A 24,786-nucleotide genomic window follows, 5' to 3' on the forward strand; every position below is an offset into this window, starting at 1 on the left:
CGTAGTCGAATTATTCGGAAACAAATGATTAATTCGTATGTATCGCGAGGAATACACGCGATCGCGAGTATTATGTTCAAAGACTTTTAAATAGCGCAACAGAGAATATTTCTACGTTATATTTACGTAGTCGATGTACCATGAAATACAATCAATTTATTTAATTAGGTAGAAATAATAGCCGAGTGCCGAGGTTGCGCAGGTGTTCATTGGCATGTCTGTCGTCTTTGTCGTCGTCGAAACCATGGACTTTCACTGGCGGGTCTCTGAACCCGCTGCTGGTAACTTAACAACGTCTCTTCAAGTTTGGGTCGACGCTCGTGAACTTGAAAACCGGACCGACCGCAGTCCCAAAGTTTCATCCAGTTTTACATCCTTTTTGCGATTTACACGCGCGGCACGTATGAAACGATTGCGCGGCGAAAGTGGCCAGACGAGCGATCAACGGAACAACTATTAAAAATGTAATTTTTCATCTGACCGCACCGAGTCACAGTGGGCCACGCTAATTAATTACTAAAGCGACAAAAATAATTGACTCGGTTGTTTCGGTGAGAACCGAATCCAAGGAAACGAGTACTTTCTTTGATACATTCGAGGCTTTCGAATGCATTTGTATCGACGAAAGACTTGAACACCAGCCGGCAACCGGTATATTCTACTCGAAAATTGAATCGGTTCCCGTCGAGTAGGAATCGGCGAATCAGAAAATGTATCGATTAATCGGCGGAGACGCTGGACGTCGCGACGGAAGAAGGCGAAGGCGAAGGCGAAGGCGAACGCGGGAAGTAGGTCGGAGAGAAGTGTCGGTCCTTCGTCGGAGACACGAGGAGCCGCTGACTGAGCGCCTTCGTCAGTCTCGCCAAGATATTCCGGGAGTCAACAGGTGCGTAGGAGCGGGCCTCCTCTCTGTTCTTCTCCTTTTTTCTATCCGATCGAATCGATCGTTCATAGATTTGGTCCGTGACGCGAGTATCATGCGGATTTGAGCAAAACCATCGTCGTGTTGCTTCTTTTTATTTTTCATTTTTCTTCGGGACTCGTCGAGCTTCGCCGTTGCTGGAACCAAAACACTCGTGCAATTGGATCGGCGACACCCAATAATGGACAAATTTAAGGTACTTGTACCGTACTATACTAGTTTGGCTCGGTTTCGCACTCTTCCAGGGACACTTCTGAAAAGAATCACAGGTTCAAAGGAGAATTAGAAACTTGTAATTTGAATCCGCTCGCTTATACTTTCTAGTTTTCGTTAAGCAATTTTGCCACATTTTACCGTAACGAGAATATATTGTATTATCGTAGAATCTGTGTTTATCGTCGTACATATCGTTTCCGTGGAATGCTCGGCTCAACATCTTCCTACGAGAACCTAGGAAACAAATGTACGCGTCGATTAACACGTTTCCCTCAAAAGTATTCCAATGCATATCTTATTAGTTGTTCGTGCGTCGTTCCAACATTTGAGCCGTTATAAGAAGAGATTCGCTTCCGGTGATTCCAATTTTACTGTCACGTGCCCCGAGAGTCAAATACCGAGCAGAATCGTAACGAGAGAGACGAGACTGCGTCTCAAACGGACGAATAAAGGAAAAGAAAGAGGAAAAAAATAGATCGACTTAATTGCCGACGAATTAACGTCGGTCCGCGAGCTTTCTGGAGCGGAAACGCAGTGTGACACGGATCGGGGCCATTCGCGTGCACTTCCCCCGACGAAACTCACGCTAAACGCGCATCCTTCATTAGCTGCGGCTACGTTGCAATTTTCATGTTCTCATAAACTCGATAATTCACGAATCTCCTCCAATTTCGTGCTTCAACGGGTCGTTTACGACCTCGCGACAATAAAATGCGTCTGTCTTGCGATCGAGTACGAGAACTGGTCTCTTTTTATTATCCCTCCTGTTGCGATTACGTTCGCATCGGATCTATGTTAAGTCTGCGACAAACGGAGAAGTCGTTTCTTGTCGGGCATCAGCCGGTCGAGCGGCGTCGATCGAAAGTCACCAGATCGGAAAAAGTGGATCGCCCTGTCGATGTCGTCGAGGCGCAACTCGTACGCGGCGCGTGTTTGTCCATAGTCCATAGAGCGCGTGCACCCCGTGCGAAACGTGCCCGGGGAAAGCATGTCGTTCCGTTTCACTTGTTGGCGGATCGTTCGCTTGCCCGGTCCAGCTGCTGATTTTATTTTGGTCCGGTCATTTTGTCCTCTGCGAGTCCATCTCCAGTTGGAAACTATTTTCTTTTTTTTTTCCCTCGACATTAATTCTCAGAACCAGCGAAACCAAGAAAAACCGGACGCAACGTCTTTTTCTTTCTTGCTCGCTTTGGTGAGCGTACGTTACACAACTTGCACAATACAACAGAATGTATGGGATATGTACAATGTACATGCATGGAAACATTGGAGCGACGCGGCGTTGTTTCGATAGAAACGAATAAATTGCCACCTTAATAATAGAAAGTATCCGACCGGTCGGTTACTGCATCGCTATTTTCTAATCCGGGGAAAGAATGCCGGCAATTTCTGCGAGCTATTAAATTTCTCTCGCAGCGATTACATTCCCGGATAGAGTCTCTCGATTTTCCCGTTACGATGCATCGATTTCTGCGCTTCGTCGCCAAGCCGTGATAATCTCTGGCGGAAAACGAATTAGGATCCGAAGCAGAATATCACGGAAAATTTACAGTTATCGTTTTCCATCGAATTCCACTGTAAGAAACCGAACGCATTCGCTAATCCCCCTTTAATTCGATGTAAAAGAGATCGACAGAGGAGAAAGTTCGGTGACTCGATAAGGCGCAAATTCGCAGACCCTTCCTTTTCTGTTTAGTGGAACGAAATGCGTGTAGAAAGTACGATTGCACTTTATTTTTCAATGGCCACGAAAGCCTCGCCGACGAATGAGAAGGATATCAAGAAATGGTAAATATGCCGAATAGGAGACCCTGCCCCTATGACCTTCACCTTGACATATGTTGTCAAGGACACCATCCTGAGTGACTTTTTCTAATAACATAACCGTCGCTCATTGCTTATTAAAGTATCTAGAAATAATAACGTCGTTCCCGACGTGCCAGAGATACTGAAAATATATCTTTGTAACGCTTTGACCTTTAATATTTCATCCGTGTACTTCAGATGATGATATTCGTGGGCTTGTTCGTCTTGCTGATCGTCGACCTAGCCATCGCGGAGATACCAAAGCCGAGCTACGCCAGGACGATGCTGAAAGTGTCTCGCAGCCTTCCAGGTGAAACCGAAGAGGTCAAGGTACGAACGAGCGAAGGGAGTTTAGCTACTCTGATTGTCAAGAGACGGGACAAGTCGTTCCTGGAGGAACCAACGATCGGCGAGTCTTCTCCGGTGACCGGCAAACTCGATTTCGTCGAAAGGAACGAAAACGGTACAGCATTCGATGCGGGAAAAACTGCCAAGTACGAGACCATGAAGAAAGAAGAGGTCAGGAAGCTGGAGGAGGCTCAGATAGAACGACTTAGGGCTACGCTTTCGGATTCCAGCGGACAGAAAAATTCTCCAAGAGCGGAGAACGTCTCCGCGAGAAGCGAGGGGCTCGTGGTTTCTGAAAAGGATCAGGCTGTCAGCGAGAAAAATATCGATTACGGAAACTGGACGCCACTGGGAACCGATGGACGAGCGGTATCGTTGCTGGAGTCGACCACCGAGGAGTATCAGAGTTGGAAACCTCTTCGCAGCGATCCACAGGCTACCACGGACGAGAGAAGGAATTATGCCAGGCTCGATGGACCGCTTCCACCCAGCGGGCTTGTTTTGCTTCGACATTTTCAAGATCGATCGCAAAGGAAGTTGCAGCTCAACGATTCGCCGGGAGAGGAGGGTAGATACGCGTTTCTACCTCAGATCCGTTCCACCAGGACGAACGTAGGCGCGAATTTGTCGAAGAATAGGGATGCGAAGAATGTGCCACCGGAAGTGATCGTTAGGTCGGAGATAAACGTGAAATCGAGCCAGAAGAGGTCGCCGATGACACTGGACAGAGACGGCACCCCGGTGATTCACGGGAAGAGGGTTCCCGATGAACCTATAGACAAGATTCAAACCTGGCGCAACGCGAGGGTGATAAATAATAAGTTGATACGCGAGGGAACATCTACCGAGAACTCGGAACCCTCTACAGGCTTCTATCCGCGGCCCACGGAGAGTGCTGGAGAGAGACAGAGATTCGAGAGGTTCTTCAAAAATGTTAATCGAAGGTACGTTACCTCGTATAACAAATCCAACGATACATGTCACAATGATTAGGAAAAATACTTACAATATATTATAATAAAACAAACATATCGGAAACTATCAGACCTTAAACTTCTTTTCGGTAGAAAGAAGATAATTTTATGTTATTTCGAACATTCTTGTGGCAAATATCGTTGAATTTGGTTCTCGTCGTTGAACAGCTGTTCGGTGTCTGCGAGCAGTAAATTGATTTCATTCCGTGGCGATCGGGTCAAACGTGAAACCAATTTCCTTTTCATGAGTCTGTTCAACAGATACAGCAAAGACGTCGAACAGGAACAACAGGACAAGAACGTTTTCTTGGAGTGGGATCCGCAGAATTACAAAAACGAACCACTGAATGCAGAGGTGTACGAGCCAAGGAGCGACAATTACAGAGCCAGCACGCACAAGAGGATGCTGCACCCTGATGCCGCAGCAATTTACCCCGTTTCTCAGCTGTACACCCCGGAAAGCCAGAAAATCGCTCCGGTAGCACTGAAACCAGGCGCCAGAGCGCCGGTTCTTCAGTACGCTCATCCAGAACTTGGCGTCCAACCGGCCAAGATTCTCAAGAATGAGAAAAAACGACCTGACAATTTTCCAGAGAATCAATATTCGTTCACAGAGCAAAGACAGAAGAAAAAGTACGTTCTGAACGACAAGAACATCGTCGACACCTACACGACGAAGAATTATTATCCGAATCAGCATTTCTACGGTCTAAAGAGGCCCAACGACGCGCCGTTCTGGGTAAAAATATCGGAAAACCTGAAGAGCCAGTTTTCCAACGGCGTGGAAAAGGTCTCGCAATTCACGCGACCGGTAATCGATCCACTGGTGGAGGCTACTCAGAAAATCTCTCAGAACTTGGGCCTCTCGAAGGGCAACGAGGCTCAAGAGAAGATCGGTACCGTCGCTTCCACCGGTGGTAGCATTTTGATCCCAGCGTTAGGTCTCGTTGCATCGGGTGCTGCTCTAGGGATCGGCGCAGTCGCTGTTGGCAGGTACCTCGACGTTGACGTTCTCAAGCGGTCCAACGATCTAACAGGAACCGAAGTGGAGTATCAAAGATCCTTGAATGCCGATCAGCCGTTGCCGAGCGACTTGGAAGAACCGAATGGAAGAGAAACGATTGGAGGAACTGTGTACTTTCTGGAGAACGTGTCAGCGATCGACAACGTCGAGGCCGATGGTCGCGTCGAACCTCCGAACAATCGAAACGGTGTTTTGGTGATCCTCGAACAAGATCAAAATCGAGAGAGCAACTCGCGGATCGGAGACGGAGATCAGCCGACGACAAACGAGAGAAGAAAACGAAGCCTCGACTATCTGGACGTTCTTCGAGCGGAAAGAAGCTCCAAGAGTCTAATCAGAAACACGCGTCTTCAGAGGAAAGGAGCAGACTCTATGAGCGAGATCGTGGAGATCGATCTACCAGCTCGCGAAGGAAACATCGATGTGACGGAATTTCTCATTCCAAGGAAAGAACCGTCGGAACCGTACGACGCCGACGGGAAGAGAGACGACGCTGACGCAGCGATTCTGATCGTTCGAGACGGGTCCACGCCTTCGAAGCTGTTCGATGAGAAATTTGGTCAAAAGGTATTCGATAAGAATGATGTAGAGACGAAGAATTCCGTGGACGGAAGAAACGAGAGACGAAAACGAAGGAGCGTCGATAGCGATCAAGAACTGGAGGACGCTCTTCAGAACTTTGAGAACGACGGCCGAGTCGCCAAAGTCGCCGAAGCAGCTCGCATCGACAACGATTGGACCAATACGCCGTGTGCCAAGAGATTATTCTGCGACGCTATGATCCAGAGAGGTTCGGATGCAGTAATGCTAATGGAGAAGAAGATGGCCGCCCTTTTGGGTTTGTGAGTATCACTGGATTACGAGACGGCGGATTTCCAGATTGTTTTCTCGATGGCAAAAGCGAGTTGCGTGTTAAATAAAAAATAGTGGAAGCTTCGCTACTCCGTCGCGTCGGTGATGTAATAATGTTGTCCTCGTTACCATACCGTTACGTAGTTTTCTATGTTTGGTCGGTGGATAATCGGTCGGGGCTTTCTTTTTCGCGGGAAATAGGCGAACCTGCGAGACAATCGTCGGGACCAAATTTGGCCTCGGTGCGGGCAAATTTAAAAACGATGCTTCTAGGTTTCGGTTTTTAACGAATGTACAATTTATGATAATTAGCGATCCTTCAGGCGGAAGACAAGGCAGCCGATGAAACATCGCGGAAACCCGCGGTATCTTTGATTTTTCATCGACGCGTCTCGTCCCTTTCTCGGATCTTTCCTAAGACACGCGTGGCCCGCACCGCGCCCGCCACGACGCGCCGCGAACCGTGTATGCACAGAGTGAAACTGTGCTAAGAGGTAAAAGTCGAATCAGTCAGTAGGACGTCGCCGGCGAAAGCTGGAAGAAAGTTATCTGTTTCTCGCTATAGTTCCGTCTGGCCAGGTTGGTTCTTTGATTTTTCTCGTTGCTAATGGTATTGTTTGGTTGAAACCGGTAGCGATTACGACAAGCTAAGAAATTCAAGAGAACACGTATTTCGATTCGATGTTAACTCTCGACTCTGTTTCAGCGACAGGAATCCTTTTGTCGCTAGCAAAATATATCGGTAACCTTGAACGATAGCCTGTTTATCACAAAGCAAATTACAAATGATCTCGTTCCGTTAGGTATCGAACATTGTTGCGCGAGGTATCGACAGTCGCCGGGTTCGACAAACACTTGCCGAGCTTTCTAATGAATTTCTACTCACCATTAATCGTTTACCGTTTGCGTACCTTTTCAGAATCCAGCCTGGACCAGCTACTCAGGTGTCCAGCCATTTTCAAGAGGTCATGGATGCTGTTCGAAGACACGATTGTTCCAGCTTTCTGTGCCCTCAGGCTAGGCCAGGAAATGTCTTCTTTTAAATTCTCACGCATTCCGCTTAGAACGCTCCCTTCGCGGAAAATAGAACTGGTAAATCGTCGAATGCCGGACCGGTGATAGCAAAGTCGACTTGGATCGTCTCAAGTTTGAACAATTTTTACGATCATACGGTCGCGATAGAGACTATCTTCTCATAATCCAGTCGCTTTAGATTTACAATTAGCTCAAGTTGCCGGAGCGACTGAACAAAGACAATGGAACAGACTGTCCTGGAGAACGCGAATTGGTTTTCAACCAAAACTGTACATATCTGTCACCGTATTTAATACGCACCTAAGCTCGTAATTTAAGAGACTAGATTTAAGCGTTAAGAGTGAAATCGGTGAGATCAACGAAAGACTCGAGTGGGGCAGCTTCGACGTGACCTAAACTATAGTCTTTAGATTACTTCACACGTCCATCGTTGAGACTCGAATAAAATCTCGTATGTCGGTCGATTTTGAGTTTCCATCGGGTCTTCCCTTTCGCTCGACCGATGAGTTTCGAGGATCAAATTGTCTCCCATGAAAATTCGATGACTATTTCTTATTAACACGTGTAATGCAGCTGAAAAAGATATTTATTTTGTTGTTTTTTCCGTACCCGTTGCAGAGAAATAATGTTTTCATTATATGGCGTATCGAATGTATGTAAATTAGAAATAAACGGAATTTTTTACAGTAACCGTAATTGTTTAACTTGTTCGTAGTAGCGAAATATAACTGCCAATGGAAACGGAGAAGAAGCTTTACAGAGCCTGAGGAATACTACCTGATGAGTTCGATGCATTACAGGATGAATTAAAAATAAGCGCTTGATCGATCAGCCTAAAGACGGCTTCCCAACGTTTAGAATCGATTAGAGAATTTTTTCTGCCCAAATAGGCACGAAACTACGTCTACCATGCTTCTCTTCTAATTGACTTTGTTACATTTTTTTTCGGAGGAGGAACTTTTTACGTCTTTTCGCTTGAATCTGCTGAGAACAACTGGTAGGTATTTCGTGTCAGTCCTTCGTCCGTACAGTTTATATCGTGTATACGAAGTAACAATGGATTCCGAACAAGGTACAAAGTCCCTCCAAGTCGATTCGATATGTTGACACTTGGCAAATATTCTGAAATTAGTACGAGTATAAATATTTCTCAAAAATTCTCTATATATTCTACAATTTTACAACTATAAATTGTGATTTTTGATGATAATTAAAGTTTCGTAAAAAGTGTTTCTTATCCTCGGTGTTTGACATTCACTGATACAATACTGTCATAGATTTGAAAAAGGCAATCGGATGGAACCGCATAAACTTGCAACTAGTTGGAATTTGGCCAGAGCCGATGTCATCCAACGAACGGTTTGCGAATTGCAAAGCAGTGATACTCTGTTTATGGGTCATCGTTTTCGTAGCTGCGCCGCAGAGTATCCAGTTATTTATGTTAGGAGGAGACATCGAACAGATGACGCAAAATTTGTGCTTGGCTAATATACCAGTGATTAACGCAGTCATGAAAGTAATCGTTACTTGGTATCGTCGAAAAGGTAAGGATGATGAAAATGGAGTTTAAACTCTATAAGAAACGATTATTACATCATCAAATGAGCGACACGATATACTTTCTGAATCAATAAATCAACTATCTTTTATTGCTTTTAAACTGTTACTTATTTGTATGTCGAATTTTCTGCTCTTCTGCGCGTTTGTTTTTTATCGACTAATTTATTAATAAAAAAAAAAAAAAAAAAAGGAAAAAATGGCAAGTAATCATGGTTCAACTGAATGCATTTCAAGAACTGAAACCGCTCGTAAAATCCTTCTACGATGACTGGTACCGTTCGCAGAGCGAGGAAGAAAGAACGACCATGCTGAACAGGGCCAAGTTCACGACAAACATAACCGCATGGTGTACAATGCTAACTCAAACGATGGTCACGGTATATATCAGTCTTCGAGCTTTCACGATCATGACCTGCGACCAAAGCAAAGAGACGCAAGATCGTTTGGTACTGTACCCTGGTTACTTCCCTTACAACGTTCGGCCAACGGTAGTTTTAGTGCTGACTAACTTGGCACAAGCATTCGCCGCTTATTGCGCTACTATTCCCTACACCAGCGTCGACACTTTTATCGCTATGCTCGTGTTGCACATTTGCGCACAATTCGAGAATTTGAGGAGAAGATTGGAGGGACTCACGGACGAGAAAGATCGAACCAGAGACAGGGACCAGATCCAAAAAGAGCTAGTTTCGATCGTGGAGAGACACGAGCATCTAAACTGGTGAATGAAGATTTACAATATAGTACGGTCGCGTGGCAAATTTAAATTACTGCTCGAGTTCACGCCATGACATATATATATAAATATATACAGGGTGTCCCAAAACTCGGGGAGGAGCCGGAAATGGGGGGTAGCTGAGACGATTCTGAACAACAATTTGACGCGCATCCGACATTTTTGCAAAGGAAATTGTGGTTCAGAATCGTCTCAGCTACCCCCCATTTCCGGCTCCTCCCCGAGTTTTGGGACACCCTGTATACGTGTGTGTTTTGTTTTTCTTAAAGGGTTGCTACTAAGATCGAGGAATGTTTCAACCTGCTATTACTGCTTCAACTGTTGCTTTGCACCATCGAAATATGCTTTCAAGGCTTTTTATTCTGCAACGTAAGAATAGCAAACTAAATATCGGATATGAAAAACGTTCTTTCTCGATTTACGTAACTAGTGTATAAGTTAATCTTCTGTAAAAAATGACAAAGTGTGAACTTTCCAGGTATTACTCAAGAATGAAACAGGACTATTAAACGTTCAAATGGTATTCTTCGTGCTGTTTGTATCTTTCATTATAGTACACATGTACATTTATTGCTATATCGGTGAACGACTTCAGGTCCAAGTAAGTATCATGTCGGAATACCTTTTTCGATGGAACGAATACATCACGGAACATGTTTCAGAGCAGCGGAATGGCCATTTCCGCGTATAAATCAAACTGGTTCAACGTCTCACCGCCGGAAGCAAAAAACCTTATATTCATCATATGCAGATCTACTCGTCCACTTTGTTTAACTGCAGGAAAATTCAGTACCTTCTCGATGGAAATGTTTAGTAGTGTAAGTACGAGTTCGATAACATTATCGTAACAATAATTGTAAAAATAACCTGGTCGTTTCAGATTCTGAAAACGTCAATGGGCTACCTTTCAGTTTTACTGACAGTTACCAGCGGTAGCGACTAAACTTTGTGATCGAAAACTAGACATTTTGTAATTAAAGACACCAAGATATCGCTTATAAAATTTCACCAACCTTCACGCGTTAGTTTTGTATGCAATCATCGTTTTCCTCGATGTTCCATCACAGATTGTATTCGTACTTATATTATATTATATTATATTGTAATCAACAACATTTTTGGAAGAAACGTTACGCGCAATCGTAAAGATTAATCCTTTAAATACGTAATACGCATGACTTGTGACTCTGCGTCGATTCTAATCTGCAAGCATAATAGCATTATAGAACAGATCGTACACTTGAATCGTTCGAATTCGTACTGACACGTATGTGCAATTGTGCATACGTGATCCTTGCGCGAGCATATTTCCAATCCATGGTACAAGCATGCGCGAAGAAAGAAGCAGGGGTGTGTTTCGAACAACGGATAGCCTTTAGTTACCGGAAGGAAACTCCTGCAACGGTCTCAATGGATGTTCAACGAGGTCAATAATTTTAGTAATGAAATTCCACAGATTCGATTTTGCATACTTCTGTTTTCTATCGTTAGATTTGGAGTATGTGTACAGTTGGAATTATTACACGATGAAATTCATGGGCATTTGGCCGGAAGAGAGAAGATGGAATCAACCGTCGAGTTATCGAGTGTTGATTCCAGTTCTCATGATGCTATGTTTCATTTGCGCTGCCCAAACAGCAAATATACCAAGAATTTCCGACGACTTCTACTTGATAGTTGAGAATTTGTCGATGGGAAACATAACGATTACGATTTCGCTCGTAAAAACGATTGCATTTTGGATCAACGGCAAACGTGAGAACACATTGCGTCATGCATTTTATAGTAATATTCGTTTCTGCAGGTTAATCGTAACAAACATTTCCCCATTTGAAAGAATTGAAATCTCTACTGAAGTCCATAGCCGGGGATTGGCAGAAAAAGATAAGCACCAGCCACCGTCGAAAGATGGTAAATGTCGCAAGGATCACCAGAATCACGATAATAAGAAGCACGCTGATGTGCAACGCCGTGGTGGTCATTTATAGTCTGTTGCGAATTTTTACCATTAAATACAGCGGTACTAAATTACTCTTTCGCGCTTACTTTCCATACGACATCAACACCAGTCCTAATTACGAGCTGACCGTTTGCGGACAAATCATTGCCGCCTTCTACGCTGCCATCTCTTACACGGCGGTTGACACTTTTGTGGCAATGCTGGTGTTTCATGTCTGCGGACAGCTCTCGATTTTGAACGATCAGATCAAGGAGCTTCCAACTTATGACAAGACGGATATCCGTGTAAAATTGGCGGGAGTTGTTCAAAAGTTTGAGTATCTTAAAAAGTCAGTATTAAATTTAATCTAATTTACCAATGTGCTTATCAATTATGCGGATTTTCCAAAGGTTCACAGAAACGATAGAAAACTGTTTCAACCTGATGCTTCTACTTCAGATGATCGGGTGCTCCGTTCAGCTGTGTTTTCAATGTTTCCAAGCTATCGTGGTAAGGAAAACGATTTCTTCTCTGGAAAAGAAAACGTTTCCCTTGGAATAAATATGCCCTATATGTCAGTTCATTGACACGATTTTATTTATAGTCGATCGACGACGAAATAAACGAATTCGTGATTTTTCAACTCGCGTTCCTGTCGCTCTACGTTATTTACGTCCTGCTGCAATTATACTTGTACTGCTATGTAGGGGATAAACTTTTGGACGAGGTACGATTGCTTAATAAAATAAGATGAAAATAATCCTCGATCCGACGTTTTCTTTCTTGAACGTTCCTCGATCGAATGACGATGTTTTTGTTGCAGAGCACAAAACTAGCTGATGCTGCGTACAACTGCGAATGGTACAATCTGTCGGCTAACGATGCAAAACTGCTTGTAATTGTCATAATACGAGCAAGATTACCATTGCGGATCACTGCAGGAAAGTTTTGTACTCTCACGTTAGTGCTTTATTCCGACGTGAGTATTTACAAACAAATTCCAACGGTAATACATACCGTTTTACGTATTTTGCATCGAAATCTATAAAATACATTCGAAAATTATTACGCCATCGCCTTTTTTCGTTTCAGATTTTAAAAAGATCGATGGGTTATATTTCCGTTCTGTACGCAATGAAAAGTAAATAGATGTTCGACGACGAGTTGAACATTTAAAAATACTTTAACTAACAATGAAAGTTGTCTTTGTTTTCGAGATACGCGATGTAAATGCATTAGAAATTGAATGCAATGTATGTTACAAGAATAAAATGTACATTGAAAATAATGACATATATTTTTGAGAGTAAAGAAAGAAAGAAAGAAAGAGAGAAAAGTATAAACTATTAACTAGATCCTTTGAGAAGCCTGTAGTTTTCGTGTTAACTATGCAACGAAAGCTCGATGATATTAGTCCGTTCGGCTCCCTATAATTTCATGCTAGGGGATGTGTCGCTTTTCTTTCGAAGAACGTTGGGTGCATATTTGAACAACTTTAAGTTCATGTAGAATTGCCTGGTTATGGACGAGTCGCAGACACGCGAGTAGCATTTATCGATGAATATTTTAACAGATTACCGCCATTGCACACCATCGGTTACAACTATTCTTACTCGTCCAAAAGGCTGGTATTGGAAACGAGAATTTAAATATTTATGCTACGAGAGTATGGGTTCTTGTTTTACCTGTTCGAATGTGCGTGTTTCGCGACACGTTATTTCATTTGTATTGTATTTTGTTCTCGTACAAGGAACGAAAATATGAAATTGCAGTAATAAGAAAGCAGACCTTAAACCCTGAGGGTTGCCATTACGTCCTAGAACGACAGAACAGTCTCGATTCGTAGATCAAGTAAAAGTTGACAAACGTCGCGCTTTCACCGCTTATTTCCGTCAACGACAAAGAAAGTATTCGTGGAGCTGTAGAACAACGCGTTCGAGGAATCTCTAATAAACGTGATTAAATGTTGTGCGTGGTTCAGCGTCACAATGGGAGAAAACAAAGAGACATTAGATCAACCTCGGTTTGATGCACACGGATAAAAACGAACGGACTTTACGGTTTGCTGAGAAAGCAAAAGCCACCATATAAAAATCACCGTTCTCGTCCCCTCTAGTGTCATTTAGTCTCCTCGCGTCTTGGTTTTGTTCTTTTGCTCTGCTTAAAATCTCCATTCGTAATTATTTCCTGTGTTTTATAAGAATCTCAAGTTTATGGCCGTTGGTACTAATTGTTCGAGGGTATACGATTGATTTTTTGAGAAATTACTATCGGTCGATGTGATTTCATCGGTACAAGTGACTCGGAGGATGACGGTGTTAAACGTGAAATTTTTAATACTCGTGACGTTGGTGAGTTGCGGTGTTTTTGCTCGAAACACGGACAATAACCACGATTTCCTAAAAGAGACGCACAAGAAAAAGTACGGGGGTTCCATGTTGATGGAAATCGCGAAGGAGCTTGTGCAAAGGTCCTCGAGTAGCAGTCAGGTAAGTAATCGTTCGCAATTCGATTTATTCATTTTTCTGCATTCAATAATTATATGAAAGCTGCGGTGTAATGTCGATTTTACAAATATATTTACGATTTTGTAGGTGCTGAATTTGAATTTGTCAAATTTATTGCTGCTTTTGGTACTAAAAGCAGTCGTATTTGGTGCTGGATATTTAGGCAACCACGGTCACAAAGGCCGTGATCTGGAAGAAGGTTCTGTTAATAAAGAATTACAGTATACAGTGTATATGTACATCGATCATTTCTTGTATTAATGTATCTTCGTTTAACGAGAAAACGTCTTTACAGAAAATATAATATCCGAAGGAGAGGTTGCGTTGGCGTTGGGATATCTAATAGGAGACACGTGTTTGTACAGAGCAGCTTGCGAAGAACCACGCGTAGCAAAGGAATACGTAGGTGCCGCAGAAATGATTATTGAAACGATGAAATTGTTACCCCAGTAAGTTAAACATGTAATTCGATGTACTTTGAGAAATGATTTATATGTACTGTGTTTAATATTTGATAGAAGTAAGTCAATCGAGGAGAAATACGAAAAAACTCTGATGGAATTTCGAAAGGCCATCGAACATGGTACCATCGATGGTTGTCCACCAGAATATACTTGTAAAAAAGAGAACATCAAGAACTTTTTGACGGAAGAAAGGAAATAATCGTAAAAATGTTGCATGTTACAGTTATTGGTTGAAAGATAGTTAGCGTGTTTCGATACGCGAATGCGTATTCAAATGTACAATACTGAAATAAGAAATAAAAACTGTTTACCTTACAAAGTTGTTTGTTTATTGACATTGACACTTTCCTCAATCGTCGTAAGATGTCAGTAGAGAATGCGACACCTAACCTAATCTGCGAAACGCACCGCACCGACTGACGCTTGCTCACCAACGACACCAACGCTCACTGGCGCTGCTGACGCTGACAATTTAGTTTTGATTTTCGCTTATTCACGTCGTTTGCGTGTATAAACAATTTTTCTTGCCTAAAGTGCTACAGTATACTATAGCCACAATTTCTTTGAAAAATGAGTTCTATAGGAACGGGGGTAAGTATGTTAATTGTAGAATAACGCTATGAAACCATTAACGGTGATTACAATGGAACTTAACCTCGTTGGTAATTTCAGTATGACTTATCCGCATCTCAATTTTCACCGGACGGACGTGTTTTTCAAGTGGAATATGCGCAAAAAGCTGTTGAGAACGGAGGGTGATTATTAAAATTACTTTGTTCAACGTTTTTCTTTAAACAAAAACTCCAGTCCGATTACCTAACCTGTTCATACATTCCCTATTCGATTTCCTCTCAATCATGTTTTCGTCAATTAATAATTTTAATCGTACATTTAAGAATTAGATCATTCTCCTTACAGAACAGTGATAGGTTTGAGGGGAAAAGATGGCATTGTGTTTGCCGTAGAAAAGATAGTCACATCGGAGCTCTATGAACCTGGCACAAATAAAAGAATTTTTAATATCGACAAACACGTCGGTATGGCAGCATCTGGTTTGATTTCCGATGCAAGACAGATAGCGGAAACCGCGAGATCCGAAGCATCCAGTTATAGATCTCAGTATGGAGTCGGCATCCCTTTAAAATACTTAAACGAAAGAGTATCCATGTACATGCACGCTTATACTCTGTATTCAGCTGTGAGACCATACGGGTGCTCTGTAATTCTTGGCACCTATGAAAACGGCACACCATTGATGTATATGATAGATCCATCCGGTGTATCGTACGGATATTATGGTTGCGCTATTGGTATGTATAAATTTACGTGATACATTTGGTACATTCCAAAGTTTACCTTAAAATTTGTTTAATAGGCAAAGCAAAACAGTCCGCAAAAACGGAAATTGAAAAGCTAAAACTATCAGAAATGAGTTGCAACGAATTAGTTAAAGAAGCAGCGCGTATTATCTATCTTGTTCACGATGAGCTAAAAGATAAAAAATTTGAGCTCGAAATGAGTTGGGTGGGTGAACACACTAACGGAAGGCACGAACGTGTACCAGTGGATATTCGGGCTAATGCCGAGTCAAAAGCAAAACAAGCAATGGCAGAAGATTCAGACAGCGACACCGAAGATATGTAAATTGCTTGAATAGTCTCATAAAACACTTTTTATATTGTAAGTTGTAATTTAAATACACAAAAACATACTGTTACGAGATCCTCTTTGTCCGTGAATGGTCCGAATAAAAAATTTTCCTGTTTATGAAACTAACAAAAATGCATTTTCACTTTGATGAGCCGAATGTTTGATAACAATCACGGTGTCGTAGTTTTCTAATCTACAAATAAAAATCCAGATTAATACCTATTTCGTTACACGTCACCTTCTATCGTAGCCATTTATTTAACATGCGTTATGCGAACAGACTAAAAATCATCGTTCGTAATAATCCACGATTGATGAGTATGATCCCTTTGTGCCATTAATTGGATTTAGAGATTTTCTTTTGTCTTCGACTAACAACTATTTCGATTTAATCAAAAGAGAAACACGTAAAAACTGAATGAAACGAACAAACTAAAATAAATTCATGATTTTATTGCACTTATATTCGTCGTTAAATTTTGGTTTATTTAAGTAATAAAAACGGAACAGAAAGGAAGAAGAAGAGCTTATGGAACTAGGTGTACTCTATTCGTTGTACTATTATTCGTAGCGCTTCTATCGTATCAGAAGAAAATATAACTCATGGTCGCGTATGAATGCCGGAGGGTTAAGAAGAACATTTTCTTCGCCACGAAGAGATAACTCCCATCGCGACCCCTTTCTAATTCAGTGATCCCGCAATAATAAGGCGCGGACGGTGCAGTTGATTTCGCGCATGCTGGTTTTTCACGTCGAGGGGGGTTGGTTGTATCCGGCAGCGGCGAGTGGTAAAGACTACGCGTAGCAGAGGAGAGAGGGTAGTTTCAGCCGGGCTTTATATAAGGGTAGGTAGAGTTTGAAATTTCGCCACTGATTTTTATCGATGGATACGATCCGTTTTTCGCGCGTTTCGCGTCAGTAAGAGGTACAGAGATCAATCGTCGCGATTGTTCTACAAGCCACGTGGCATTTTTATTTGGTGACCGGTACCGAATCACCATCCTTCGCGTTTATCTACTCTCGCGAAAAGGAATGTCATTGAATCACAGCACCGTGGTGGTGCCGGATAATATCGGCGAGGAACATGTTAGCCCAGCAGTTTACATCGGCGCGGCGATCGGCCTCGCTTTTATCGGTTTCTTCGGCTTCACCATGAACCTGTTGGTCGCAGTTGTGATCGTCAAGGACGCGCAGACATTGTGGACACCCGTGAACGTGATCCTCGTCAATCTTGTCGTAAGTGTTCAATGCAAGTTCAAAGACGAACGTAAAAGTGTTGCGGAGAGCAAAGATGCGTCTCTTCTGATATCGTCGACAGTCAGAAATGTCAGAGTTTTTAACGGAGTTAATTATCAGAGATGGGCAAAACCCTAGGATTCGAATAAGTCTAAAGTTTGCCGATGTGCTTTTCTCGTTTTTTTCTTTGGAAAATGTTCAGAAGGGGAAACGAATTCCAGGGTTTTGCCCATCTCTGTTAATTATCGAGTCATGCTTATTGTTTCTCAACTCTTGTTGTCAAAGATCGCCAATCGGTGATCGTCCGCTGTCGCGTTGTTTAAGTATAATAAATATAAATACAATCGAGAAACAACGAAAGGTGAAGCTTCGTCGAGGTCGTAGGTATGTATACATTCCAAGAAGCGTTGCGAAAACATGCAAAGATCATTACGTGTTCCAAGTATCGAAGTTGAATTTTAATTTACGAATTCCAGTGAACGTTGGAATGCGCGACGATGAAAATCTCACGCGATTTGTGACATCTTTGTGTCGCGAAGACTGCAGAAAATGTTAATGTTTGCCACGCACATATGTCATCCGTGGTAAGCCGCATCATACGCAGCCCCTTTTTTCCTCGTACGCGTACAGCAAAGTAGGAGATGTGCTAAGCATATTACGCGCATCGTTCCAAGGATTTACTATACACGAAAACGACATCGTTTAAACGTCGATAAAAGTAACGCTTCTCTCTGTTTCTGCAAAGTGTACCTTGTTAGCTAAATAATTCTATCCATTACTTTTTTACCAGTCACTTGCAATGTTCTCGAATATTTAACACTTTTTCGACGAAATTGCACACCTCGTTGATCATAAGATTTTAATTAAACGAGGTAGTTAAACCTCGCTTTTGTTCCAATTTAAATATACTAAGGAACGCGAAACGAGGTACGCTCGTTTTACGATGTAATATTATATTTATTAACGCGTCGTCGATATTAAACCTTGATCGAACCGTTATCGAAAAATCTTGGAACCTGGCTTCGACGGTTGTCGAAGAACACCTGTACCCCTCGTTGCGGGATGAAAATGTAATTCGAGGGACATACTTTGAACTGTTATAACCGTTTGAACCGTTTTTAACTCGATAAAAACGTCTTATGTCTGCACGCGCATAATACGACAATGATTCTTTTCAGGTTGGCGATTTTTTAGTGGCCGCTCTTGGAAATCCGGTTGCCATGGTTTCGGCGATCACTGGAGGATGGTACTGGGGCTATAAAGTGTGTCTCTGGTACAACTTATTGTTTATTAACTGAAATTACACGGGATTTCTCTGAGGAGCGGTGGCAACCTGCTCCTCCGTTCGTCGTTTTCCTTTCACCCTGAACGAACATGGTCTCTCTTTTGTAGCTGCACCGTGCACGGTTTCTCGACAGAGAAACTGAATTCGTGCCGATGAAACTTGTCTGAGATAGGGAGTTCTGATCGATTCGAAAATACTCAAGCAATTTTCATAACAGAAATGCACGCAACATTGTGTTTGTACTCGAGACCATTAAGAGTTTAATAATTGCTAGGAATAAATTGTAGGGATAGAAGACAATTTATCTAGATGAAAATTTGGAAAATTGACATGTTCGCGCAGCCAGTGCGATGTGATTCGTTAATCATAATTACCGAAATAAGCATCATTAGTCTTTTTGTTTGCGATGTTCTGCTGAATGCGGCATCTCATTTCATCGATAATCATAATAACCGACTCTCGTGTTCGCTAATTTATTAAATTGTCGCGTTTTATCCTTTATGCTTCTATTAATTTTCAACCGTTGGTCTTTATCGATTGTTCTTTTTCTTTTTCCGCATTGGCGTTCTTTCTAAAGACACGAGTAGTGCGATATCTTTTGACCGACGTAAGTATTGGATCCAGCGTGTTGCTTCAGGACTACAATATCGTGATTTCCCGGGAGAATTTTTCATTCAATTTTATGTGCCGCCGGCAATAGCTTGTTACAGCTTTGTCAAAATTGATCTCATATCAAATCTTAAACGCTCATGTCGGAGAACTCTTCCAAAAGGTACTTTACGCTTAAACTTCGAATATATCGGCAGGAATCAACCGAACGGCCAATGTTGAGAAAATTAACTAACTTTATTTTTGTTAACGAATGATTTCAATTCAAGGTACGCCTGGTTCATGTCTACTCTGGGATTTGTCAGTATTGGTAACTTGACGGTAATGGCCGTCGAAAGATGGCTCCTGGTCGCTAGACCAATGAAAGCATTGTCCATAAGGTAAGGAATATTCTATATCTTCGTACGTTATTCGAGTTTCGAAAGGGTTACTTTTTCAAAAAACATGACGGGTCTCGGTCTCGACTCGATCAATTGAATCATAAGGCAAACCGAAAGGCTCGGGGTTCCGCTCCAGAAATCTTCAGTTGTCGCAACGCGACGTTCGTAAAGAATTTACGAACAAAGTGGATCGCAACTGGTCGCAACAACATGCGTTACCCTTTTCAGTGGCAATGGCAATTGGAATGCAAACCATCTTCTAACGTCTCCGACAGAACATGACAACATTTCTATAATCTTTGACGATCCAAAAAGGAGTTTACAATAGCTATTTTTAGCGCATCCTAACCGCAATTCCGAGTATCGCTATCGAGGATAAGGTCGTGTTTCGTCGTAAATTACATCTCTAATTAATACTGGATTAACAACAGTAGCCTCCCCTTTTTAACTGCTTTCAGCACTGGAGTAGAACGTAACAATAAAGAGAGGGATTTTCATCGAGTTCTTATTAAAATCGAGCTACTATGACAAATTTCTTAACACTCTCCTGGTATGCAAATTTCAATACGTAAACGCAAAAAATGTTACATTTTGTAATATTAAAAAAAAAAAAAAGAAAGAAAGAAAGAATAGCATTTCATAGGACCATTTAAACACACGATGTCATCTTTTAATTTGTGCGCTGGTCCCAAGTCCAAGCGTAAAGTGAAATAAAACAACTATAACCGCAAATTACAGCAATCCCAACTGCAACCGCAAATAAAATAACCTTCAGTCGCACAAATTATTATTTACCACCGCAAACAACACTGTTTCGCGAAGTCTGACTGCGAGAGGCACCAATTTTCCGCAAATAAAATAGCATGACATACATCCCCTAAGTCAGTGCCTTCCTTTTTTTTTTTTTTATTATGCGAGTACAATGTAATACCACGAAACGATGCTCTCGTAAAAACCATCTGCTTTCAACAGGAACGCCATGGTATTGGGTTTGTTCGTTTGGGTATACGCACTTTGTCTTTCCGTGCCACCGTTTTTTGGTTGGGGAAGCTACGGTCCTGAAGCAGGAAACGTGTCCTGCAGCGTTTCCTGGGAGGTCCACGATCCAGCTACGAGAAGCGACAGCTACATCGGTTTTCTGTTCTTGTTCGGTCTCGCTGTGCCTGTGTTGGTGATCGGCACCAGTTACGTGGCGATTCTGTTAACTTTAAGAAAAGTGAGGAGGAGATCAGGTAATTTCGCCACTCTTTAGGCGGAGGAAGTCACATTTTCGGGATAAAATTGGTGTTATAATTTAGGTTCACGCGGAAGGCTTGAAGCAAGAATAACGAAAATGGTCGCGTTGATGATAACTGCCTTCTTGCTTGCTTGGTCGCCGTACGCGGCTTTGGCCCTCGCCGCTCAGTATTTCGACGTAAGTACGTTCAATATACCCATCTACATTCAACATACGTGACTTACGGGAATAAACAAGTTTTTACTAAAACAAACCAAACGTTCGCTTGCGTTCCGAGAAAGCAATATTTTCCGTACGTTTAAAAATGCAGAATAAAACCGTATACCGTTACGCGGAAAATAACTCTTTCTTCTGCACGGTACGGGTGCTTCGGATTAACGTGTGCTACGGTGAAAGTATTGTTATGATTTCCTTAATACCATCAAGTATCATTAACGCGCGCAATGCCATGACGACAACCGACACTGAACTTGGTTGCGACGCCAACGCCGACGCCAACGCCGACGCCGATGCGACGGTAGTTTTGGATAATTTTGTTCTCTGGACTGATTTTTCAGGCAAAACCGTCGGCCGCGGTGGCCGTGCTTCCAGCTCTGCTTGCCAAATCCTCCATTTGTTACAATCCTATTATCTACGCGGGCTTGAACAGCCAATTTCCTCGGTCTTTAAAGAAGATATTCGACACACGCAGTTCGAGGATCATGTTGCCGGAGAGTCAGAACACGGCGCTAACCGCTCTGAATAAGCTAGAGCAGAGAAACTGAGAATGAGGATCGGTAACGCTGACGAGCGGCCTAACAGCGGGAATGATCCCACATTGGAAACCTTTGATTCTTCGAGTATCGACGTAAGCACTTCCGCGACAATAAATTCAATATATCCGCTGAACAGCGATTCAATCATGTGGTTTTATTGTGTTTGCCAGCTGCTAATTCTCGTGAACTTTTCGTTAGATCAGAGATGGGGAACCTGTAGCCTAGATCCCGAATGCAATCAGTTTGTAAAATGTGACCAACTTATATTTTGGTACAACTTTTTTATAATTTTAGCAAATTGCCGAACTGCCGAAGCGTGAAGCGTGAAGCGCGAAGCCTTCCGAGGAATACGTGATACGACGCACGTCCTTTCACTGACAAAGGTTCCCCAGCTCTGCGTTAGACGCACACCCTGCCTTGTTTGCACGTTCGTTACGAATTCATGTATGCGCGGATCCCTTGTTTTCGTCATAGAGAGAAAAAAAAACGGTGACGAAACGCACCGTTTGACCAGCTTGTAAAAAAATGTTAGCACTTGGACTAACCGCACCACGTGGAACATCCTAAAACTTCAATGATACGCTGTTTTTCTCCTATTCTCTCGTTGTTTTCTTTCGTTTCTTCGCGAGTACGAGATTTCGCCGCGCGTTAATTAACACAGTGGTTTCTTCACGGAAACCGCGTTGGCGTGACAAACGGAAAAGAGCGTAACGAACGTCTTGACGCGAACCTTCGTGATTCCGCTGAATAATGGACGTCGATTGCGCAGTTCCAAACTAGTAGATCATTTCTTAAGACGACGATCTCTTATTTATACGTTACATAGTTCACGGACACCGTTTCGAATCACTCTCAACTAACAAACTTAAACATCAAGTATCGAATGCGGAATTTTAAATATCACCCTTTGAGGGTTATTCGAGTTTTTCAAATTATACGTTAAACAAACGAAAGTGTTTGTAGTAGTTGACACTTGTTATTTCGGTAGTAGATAGTTGGGGGAAAGCGCAAAGAAAGTAGACGGCACAGCATGTTTTGTCGAATGAACACTTCAAGTTTAAAAAATTAAAAAATTAAGTAACAACAGGAGTACCTGAGTATCTTGATTAAAAACGTGTACTCGGAAACTACTGTGTTCAAAGTAACATTACTAAAAATGCTAACTTTCACATTTTTTTCCGAAAATTGTCCACTACTATCGACTACCGGTGCAATACTAACGAGGAAAGTTTCCGTCGACCGAGAATTCGAAAGACAGCGAAACAACTCGAGAAAAAGCAAAAAGAAGAAAGAATATTTTGTACAAGTAACAGAGGTTGGTACTTTAGATGTATATCTAGGATACCAGGTCCTTATCCAAGGACTACCATTATTTATATATATATATATATATACTTTCAACGGCACGCGTGGTTCGTTAATTTCTTTTTTACGGTGTCTGCGTGAATGAGATTCTCGTGGAATACGACTAATTGGCACAAAAAAAGATAAAAGCTAATGAAAAGCAGACGCGCTATGAAAACATAAAGGTGAATATCATAAGTAAAGTTTGTATGGTCCAGTGTAATTCTTTGATTGGTTTTCATTTGCGCTCGAATTTCATTTTTAAACTATTCGAGAGAACACCCACAACAAAAGTACAGGACGCAGTTAAAACGCAAAGCATGTAAAACACACGTGAAAGAGAATTGATTAAAATCGCGAATATTGGACAGGAAAAGATAGACTCGCCACGGTGGAAAAGTACGAACTTAAAAAAATAATCGTATTATTTCGCCACCGAAACTCAATGCAAATTCCTTGTATCGAAACAATCGTATAACAGATCATAAAAGATCGATATATCGTTACGCGGAAGGAAGTACCGATAAATAACGCACGCGTTAATAAACAGGGCATGCACTGCATCCCACCAACGATGTTTGGTCGTAAAAAGCGCACGTTACCATATCGAGATTGTAAAGATTGCCGTCGCTAATAAAATTTCTATCCTGCTAGACGCCCGTAGAATAAGAATCGGTACAGTGATATTCCCACTATTTCTTTATCCTATGGCGTCATTATGGCACAGGGACACTGATGAATTTGGGCTTACAATTCGTAGCACGCGCGATTATGCCACAACAGCGAAAGTGAAATCGCGAGGAAAATTCAACGTGGCTGTTCGCACGGATTAAATCGTGTCCATCCGCGAGCAACTTTCGACAAGTCTGATTTTAATTCGATAAATATACTCGTTTACGTTCTATTTTCGATACGGTATTGACTCGAATATAGCTAGGTGTTATGGTAATAATTAGACGTACCGGTGCAATCGTTTCATTTCTTCCTCTCGAAGCGGAAGAAGAGAAACGCGAGACGAGCAAACGAACTGTAATTTGCCCCGACAACGATCCAACTGTTACGTAACGATTAACTGGCTGTTTCGGAGTCCGCGAAAAATCGTTCGGATACGGTTTTATGTACGTTGGGACGCGATACACGTTTCAAATAAAGGGAAAATGGATCCTCGTAAACGGCGACCAGACTGGATGAATTGGGTCGTCGAATCTTGGATTTTTGATTGCTATAATCAGCGCTCGTGACTGTAATGAAACGATGGCAAATGGCAAGGTAATTTTTAACATGCGAGTCATTTTCAAATGTAAACTGATTTTAGCAACGTACGCGAGAACATTTAGATACGAGCCAGATTTTAGCAAAAGCACAAGTCGAATTAACTATTCCACGGAGAGACCGTCAATTTCAGTGGAAGATATTTTACGAAACTCGTGCGCATTCTACAACGCGTTGCAAAAACGAGCAAAACGACGATTGCATGGCTTCGTTGGCACTGTAACGATTAAACGAGATTCGAATGCGAATAAAGCCCCGAACATGTAAAAACTGTGGCGTTTTAAAGGCGTTATCACCCTAACTCGGTGTATCGGTGAGACGTGGAAATATTTGCAAGCATTTAGTTTTCTAAGGATCTTGCTAAGGGACTGTACGAAACGTGCCCGTTAATCGATGGATAAGCGGTGGATATAGCTTTATTGTCCCGGGATGATGCGGTAACGCGGAAACTATTAAACGTAGAGATTGGATTTGCAGCGTCTAAAATAATTAATCGGTGAGAGGGTTAACATTACGAGACGCAATCGTGGTGATTTCTAATGTTCGCGGTAGAGCGAGTTTTCCCTCGATCCGTTCTTCTTTTCTCGGCCCGATCGAGCGGATATGACACAGAGCAGAGCATCGCTGCTCCTTTC

At 42.2% G+C, this 24,786-nt stretch overlaps 6 protein-coding genes across 10 annotated transcripts in view; 5 read left to right on the forward strand and 1 right to left on the reverse strand.

Annotated features, from left to right (window-relative positions):
- Positions 1–24,786, reverse strand: part of LOC128885818 (peroxisomal membrane protein PEX14-like) — a 42,013-nt gene that overhangs the window by 10,565 nt on the left and 6,662 nt on the right. The window lies entirely within an intron of this gene.
- LOC128885812 (uncharacterized) lies at positions 493–7,854 on the forward strand. Its single transcript, XM_054140116.1, has 4 exons — positions 493–1,118; positions 3,143–4,236; positions 4,528–6,132; positions 7,062–7,854. Exons 1-4 carry the CDS (start codon positions 1,104–1,106, stop codon positions 7,183–7,185), a joined length of 2,838 nt encoding a protein of 945 aa, XP_053996091.1. The 5' UTR covers positions 493–1,103; the 3' UTR covers positions 7,186–7,854.
- On the forward strand, positions 8,184–12,621 carry LOC128886232 (odorant receptor 13a-like). The gene is made up of 12 exons (XM_054140932.1): positions 8,184–8,249; positions 8,455–8,721; positions 8,972–9,458; positions 9,743–9,842; positions 9,952–10,074; positions 10,136–10,291; positions 10,354–10,405; positions 11,311–11,761; positions 11,823–11,922; positions 12,017–12,139; positions 12,236–12,391; positions 12,505–12,621. Exons 1-12 carry the CDS (start codon positions 8,234–8,236, stop codon positions 12,559–12,561), a joined length of 2,088 nt encoding a protein of 695 aa, XP_053996907.1. The 5' UTR covers positions 8,184–8,233; the 3' UTR covers positions 12,562–12,621.
- On the forward strand, positions 13,131–14,716 carry LOC128885838 (uncharacterized). Its single transcript, XM_054140148.1, has 4 exons — positions 13,131–13,901; positions 14,007–14,118; positions 14,215–14,368; positions 14,438–14,716. Exons 1-4 carry the CDS (start codon positions 13,722–13,724, stop codon positions 14,580–14,582), a joined length of 591 nt encoding a protein of 196 aa, XP_053996123.1. The 5' UTR covers positions 13,131–13,721; the 3' UTR covers positions 14,583–14,716.
- On the forward strand, positions 14,813–16,165 carry LOC128885834 (proteasome subunit alpha type-3). Its single transcript, XM_054140145.1, has 4 exons — positions 14,813–14,974; positions 15,056–15,138; positions 15,302–15,693; positions 15,759–16,165. Exons 1-4 carry the CDS (start codon positions 14,954–14,956, stop codon positions 16,025–16,027), a joined length of 765 nt encoding a protein of 254 aa, XP_053996120.1. The 5' UTR covers positions 14,813–14,953; the 3' UTR covers positions 16,028–16,165.
- LOC128885830 (rhodopsin, GQ-coupled-like) lies at positions 16,778–21,928 on the forward strand. 3 transcript variants are annotated; one of them, XM_054140141.1, is made up of 7 exons: positions 16,778–16,878; positions 17,083–17,269; positions 18,448–18,542; positions 19,433–19,543; positions 20,516–20,775; positions 20,842–20,957; positions 21,338–21,920. In XM_054140141.1, the coding sequence occupies exons 2-7, from the start codon at positions 17,186–17,188 to the stop codon at positions 21,542–21,544; spliced, it is 873 nt and encodes a 290-aa protein (XP_053996116.1). In that variant the 5' UTR covers positions 16,778–16,878; positions 17,083–17,185; the 3' UTR covers positions 21,545–21,920. The 3 variants fall into 3 exon arrangements, with proteins under 3 accessions (XP_053996116.1, XP_053996115.1, XP_053996114.1); XM_054140140.1 differs by lacking the exon at positions 16,778–16,878 and having other exon boundaries at positions 16,889–17,269; positions 20,842–20,961; positions 21,338–21,928; XM_054140139.1 differs by lacking the exon at positions 16,778–16,878 and having other exon boundaries at positions 16,889–17,269; positions 21,338–21,922.

The sequence above is a fragment of the Hylaeus anthracinus genome, unplaced genomic scaffold (assembly GCF_026225885.1).
Source record: "Hylaeus anthracinus isolate JK02 unplaced genomic scaffold, UHH_iyHylAnth1.0_haploid 11982, whole genome shotgun sequence".
NCBI classification, from domain to species: domain Eukaryota; kingdom Metazoa; phylum Arthropoda; class Insecta; order Hymenoptera; family Colletidae; genus Hylaeus; species Hylaeus anthracinus.

Excerpts from the sequence above, each read along its gene's own strand:
- LOC128885834 (XM_054140145.1), top strand. The coding sequence starts at position 14,954 with ATGAGTTCTATAGGAACGGGG. Across the intron at positions 14,975-15,055 it reads TGAGTTCTATAGGAACGGGG|TATGACTTATCCGCATCTCA; the intron begins GTAAGTATGTTA and ends TGGTAATTTCAG. Across the intron at positions 15,694-15,758 it reads ATATTATGGTTGCGCTATTG|GCAAAGCAAAACAGTCCGCA; the intron begins GTATGTATAAAT and ends TTTGTTTAATAG.
- LOC128885830 (XM_054140139.1), top strand. The coding sequence starts at position 17,066 with ATGTCATTGAATCACAGCACCGTGGTGGTGCCGGATAATATCGGCGAG. Across the intron at positions 17,270-18,447 it reads TGATCCTCGTCAATCTTGTC|GTTGGCGATTTTTTAGTGGC; the intron begins GTAAGTGTTCAA and ends GATTCTTTTCAG. Across the intron at positions 19,544-20,515 it reads ATGAAAGCATTGTCCATAAG|GAACGCCATGGTATTGGGTT; the intron begins GTAAGGAATATT and ends TGCTTTCAACAG.
- LOC128885838 (XM_054140148.1), top strand. The coding sequence starts at position 13,722 with ATGACGGTGTTAAACGTGAAATTTTTAATACTCGTGACGTTGGTGAGT. Across the intron at positions 14,119-14,214 it reads AGGCCGTGATCTGGAAGAAG|AAAATATAATATCCGAAGGA; the intron begins GTTCTGTTAATA and ends ACGTCTTTACAG. Across the intron at positions 14,369-14,437 it reads ACGATGAAATTGTTACCCCA|AAGTAAGTCAATCGAGGAGA; the intron begins GTAAGTTAAACA and ends AATATTTGATAG.
- LOC128885812 (XM_054140116.1), top strand. Across the intron at positions 4,237-4,527 it reads TTCAAAAATGTTAATCGAAG|ATACAGCAAAGACGTCGAAC; the intron begins GTACGTTACCTC and ends TCTGTTCAACAG. Across the intron at positions 6,133-7,061 it reads ATGGCCGCCCTTTTGGGTTT|AATCCAGCCTGGACCAGCTA; the intron begins GTGAGTATCACT and ends GTACCTTTTCAG.
- LOC128886232 (XM_054140932.1), top strand. Across the intron at positions 10,075-10,135 it reads GTGAACGACTTCAGGTCCAA|AGCAGCGGAATGGCCATTTC; the intron begins GTAAGTATCATG and ends AACATGTTTCAG. Across the intron at positions 11,923-12,016 it reads AATGTTTCCAAGCTATCGTG|TCGATCGACGACGAAATAAA; the intron begins GTAAGGAAAACG and ends TTTTATTTATAG.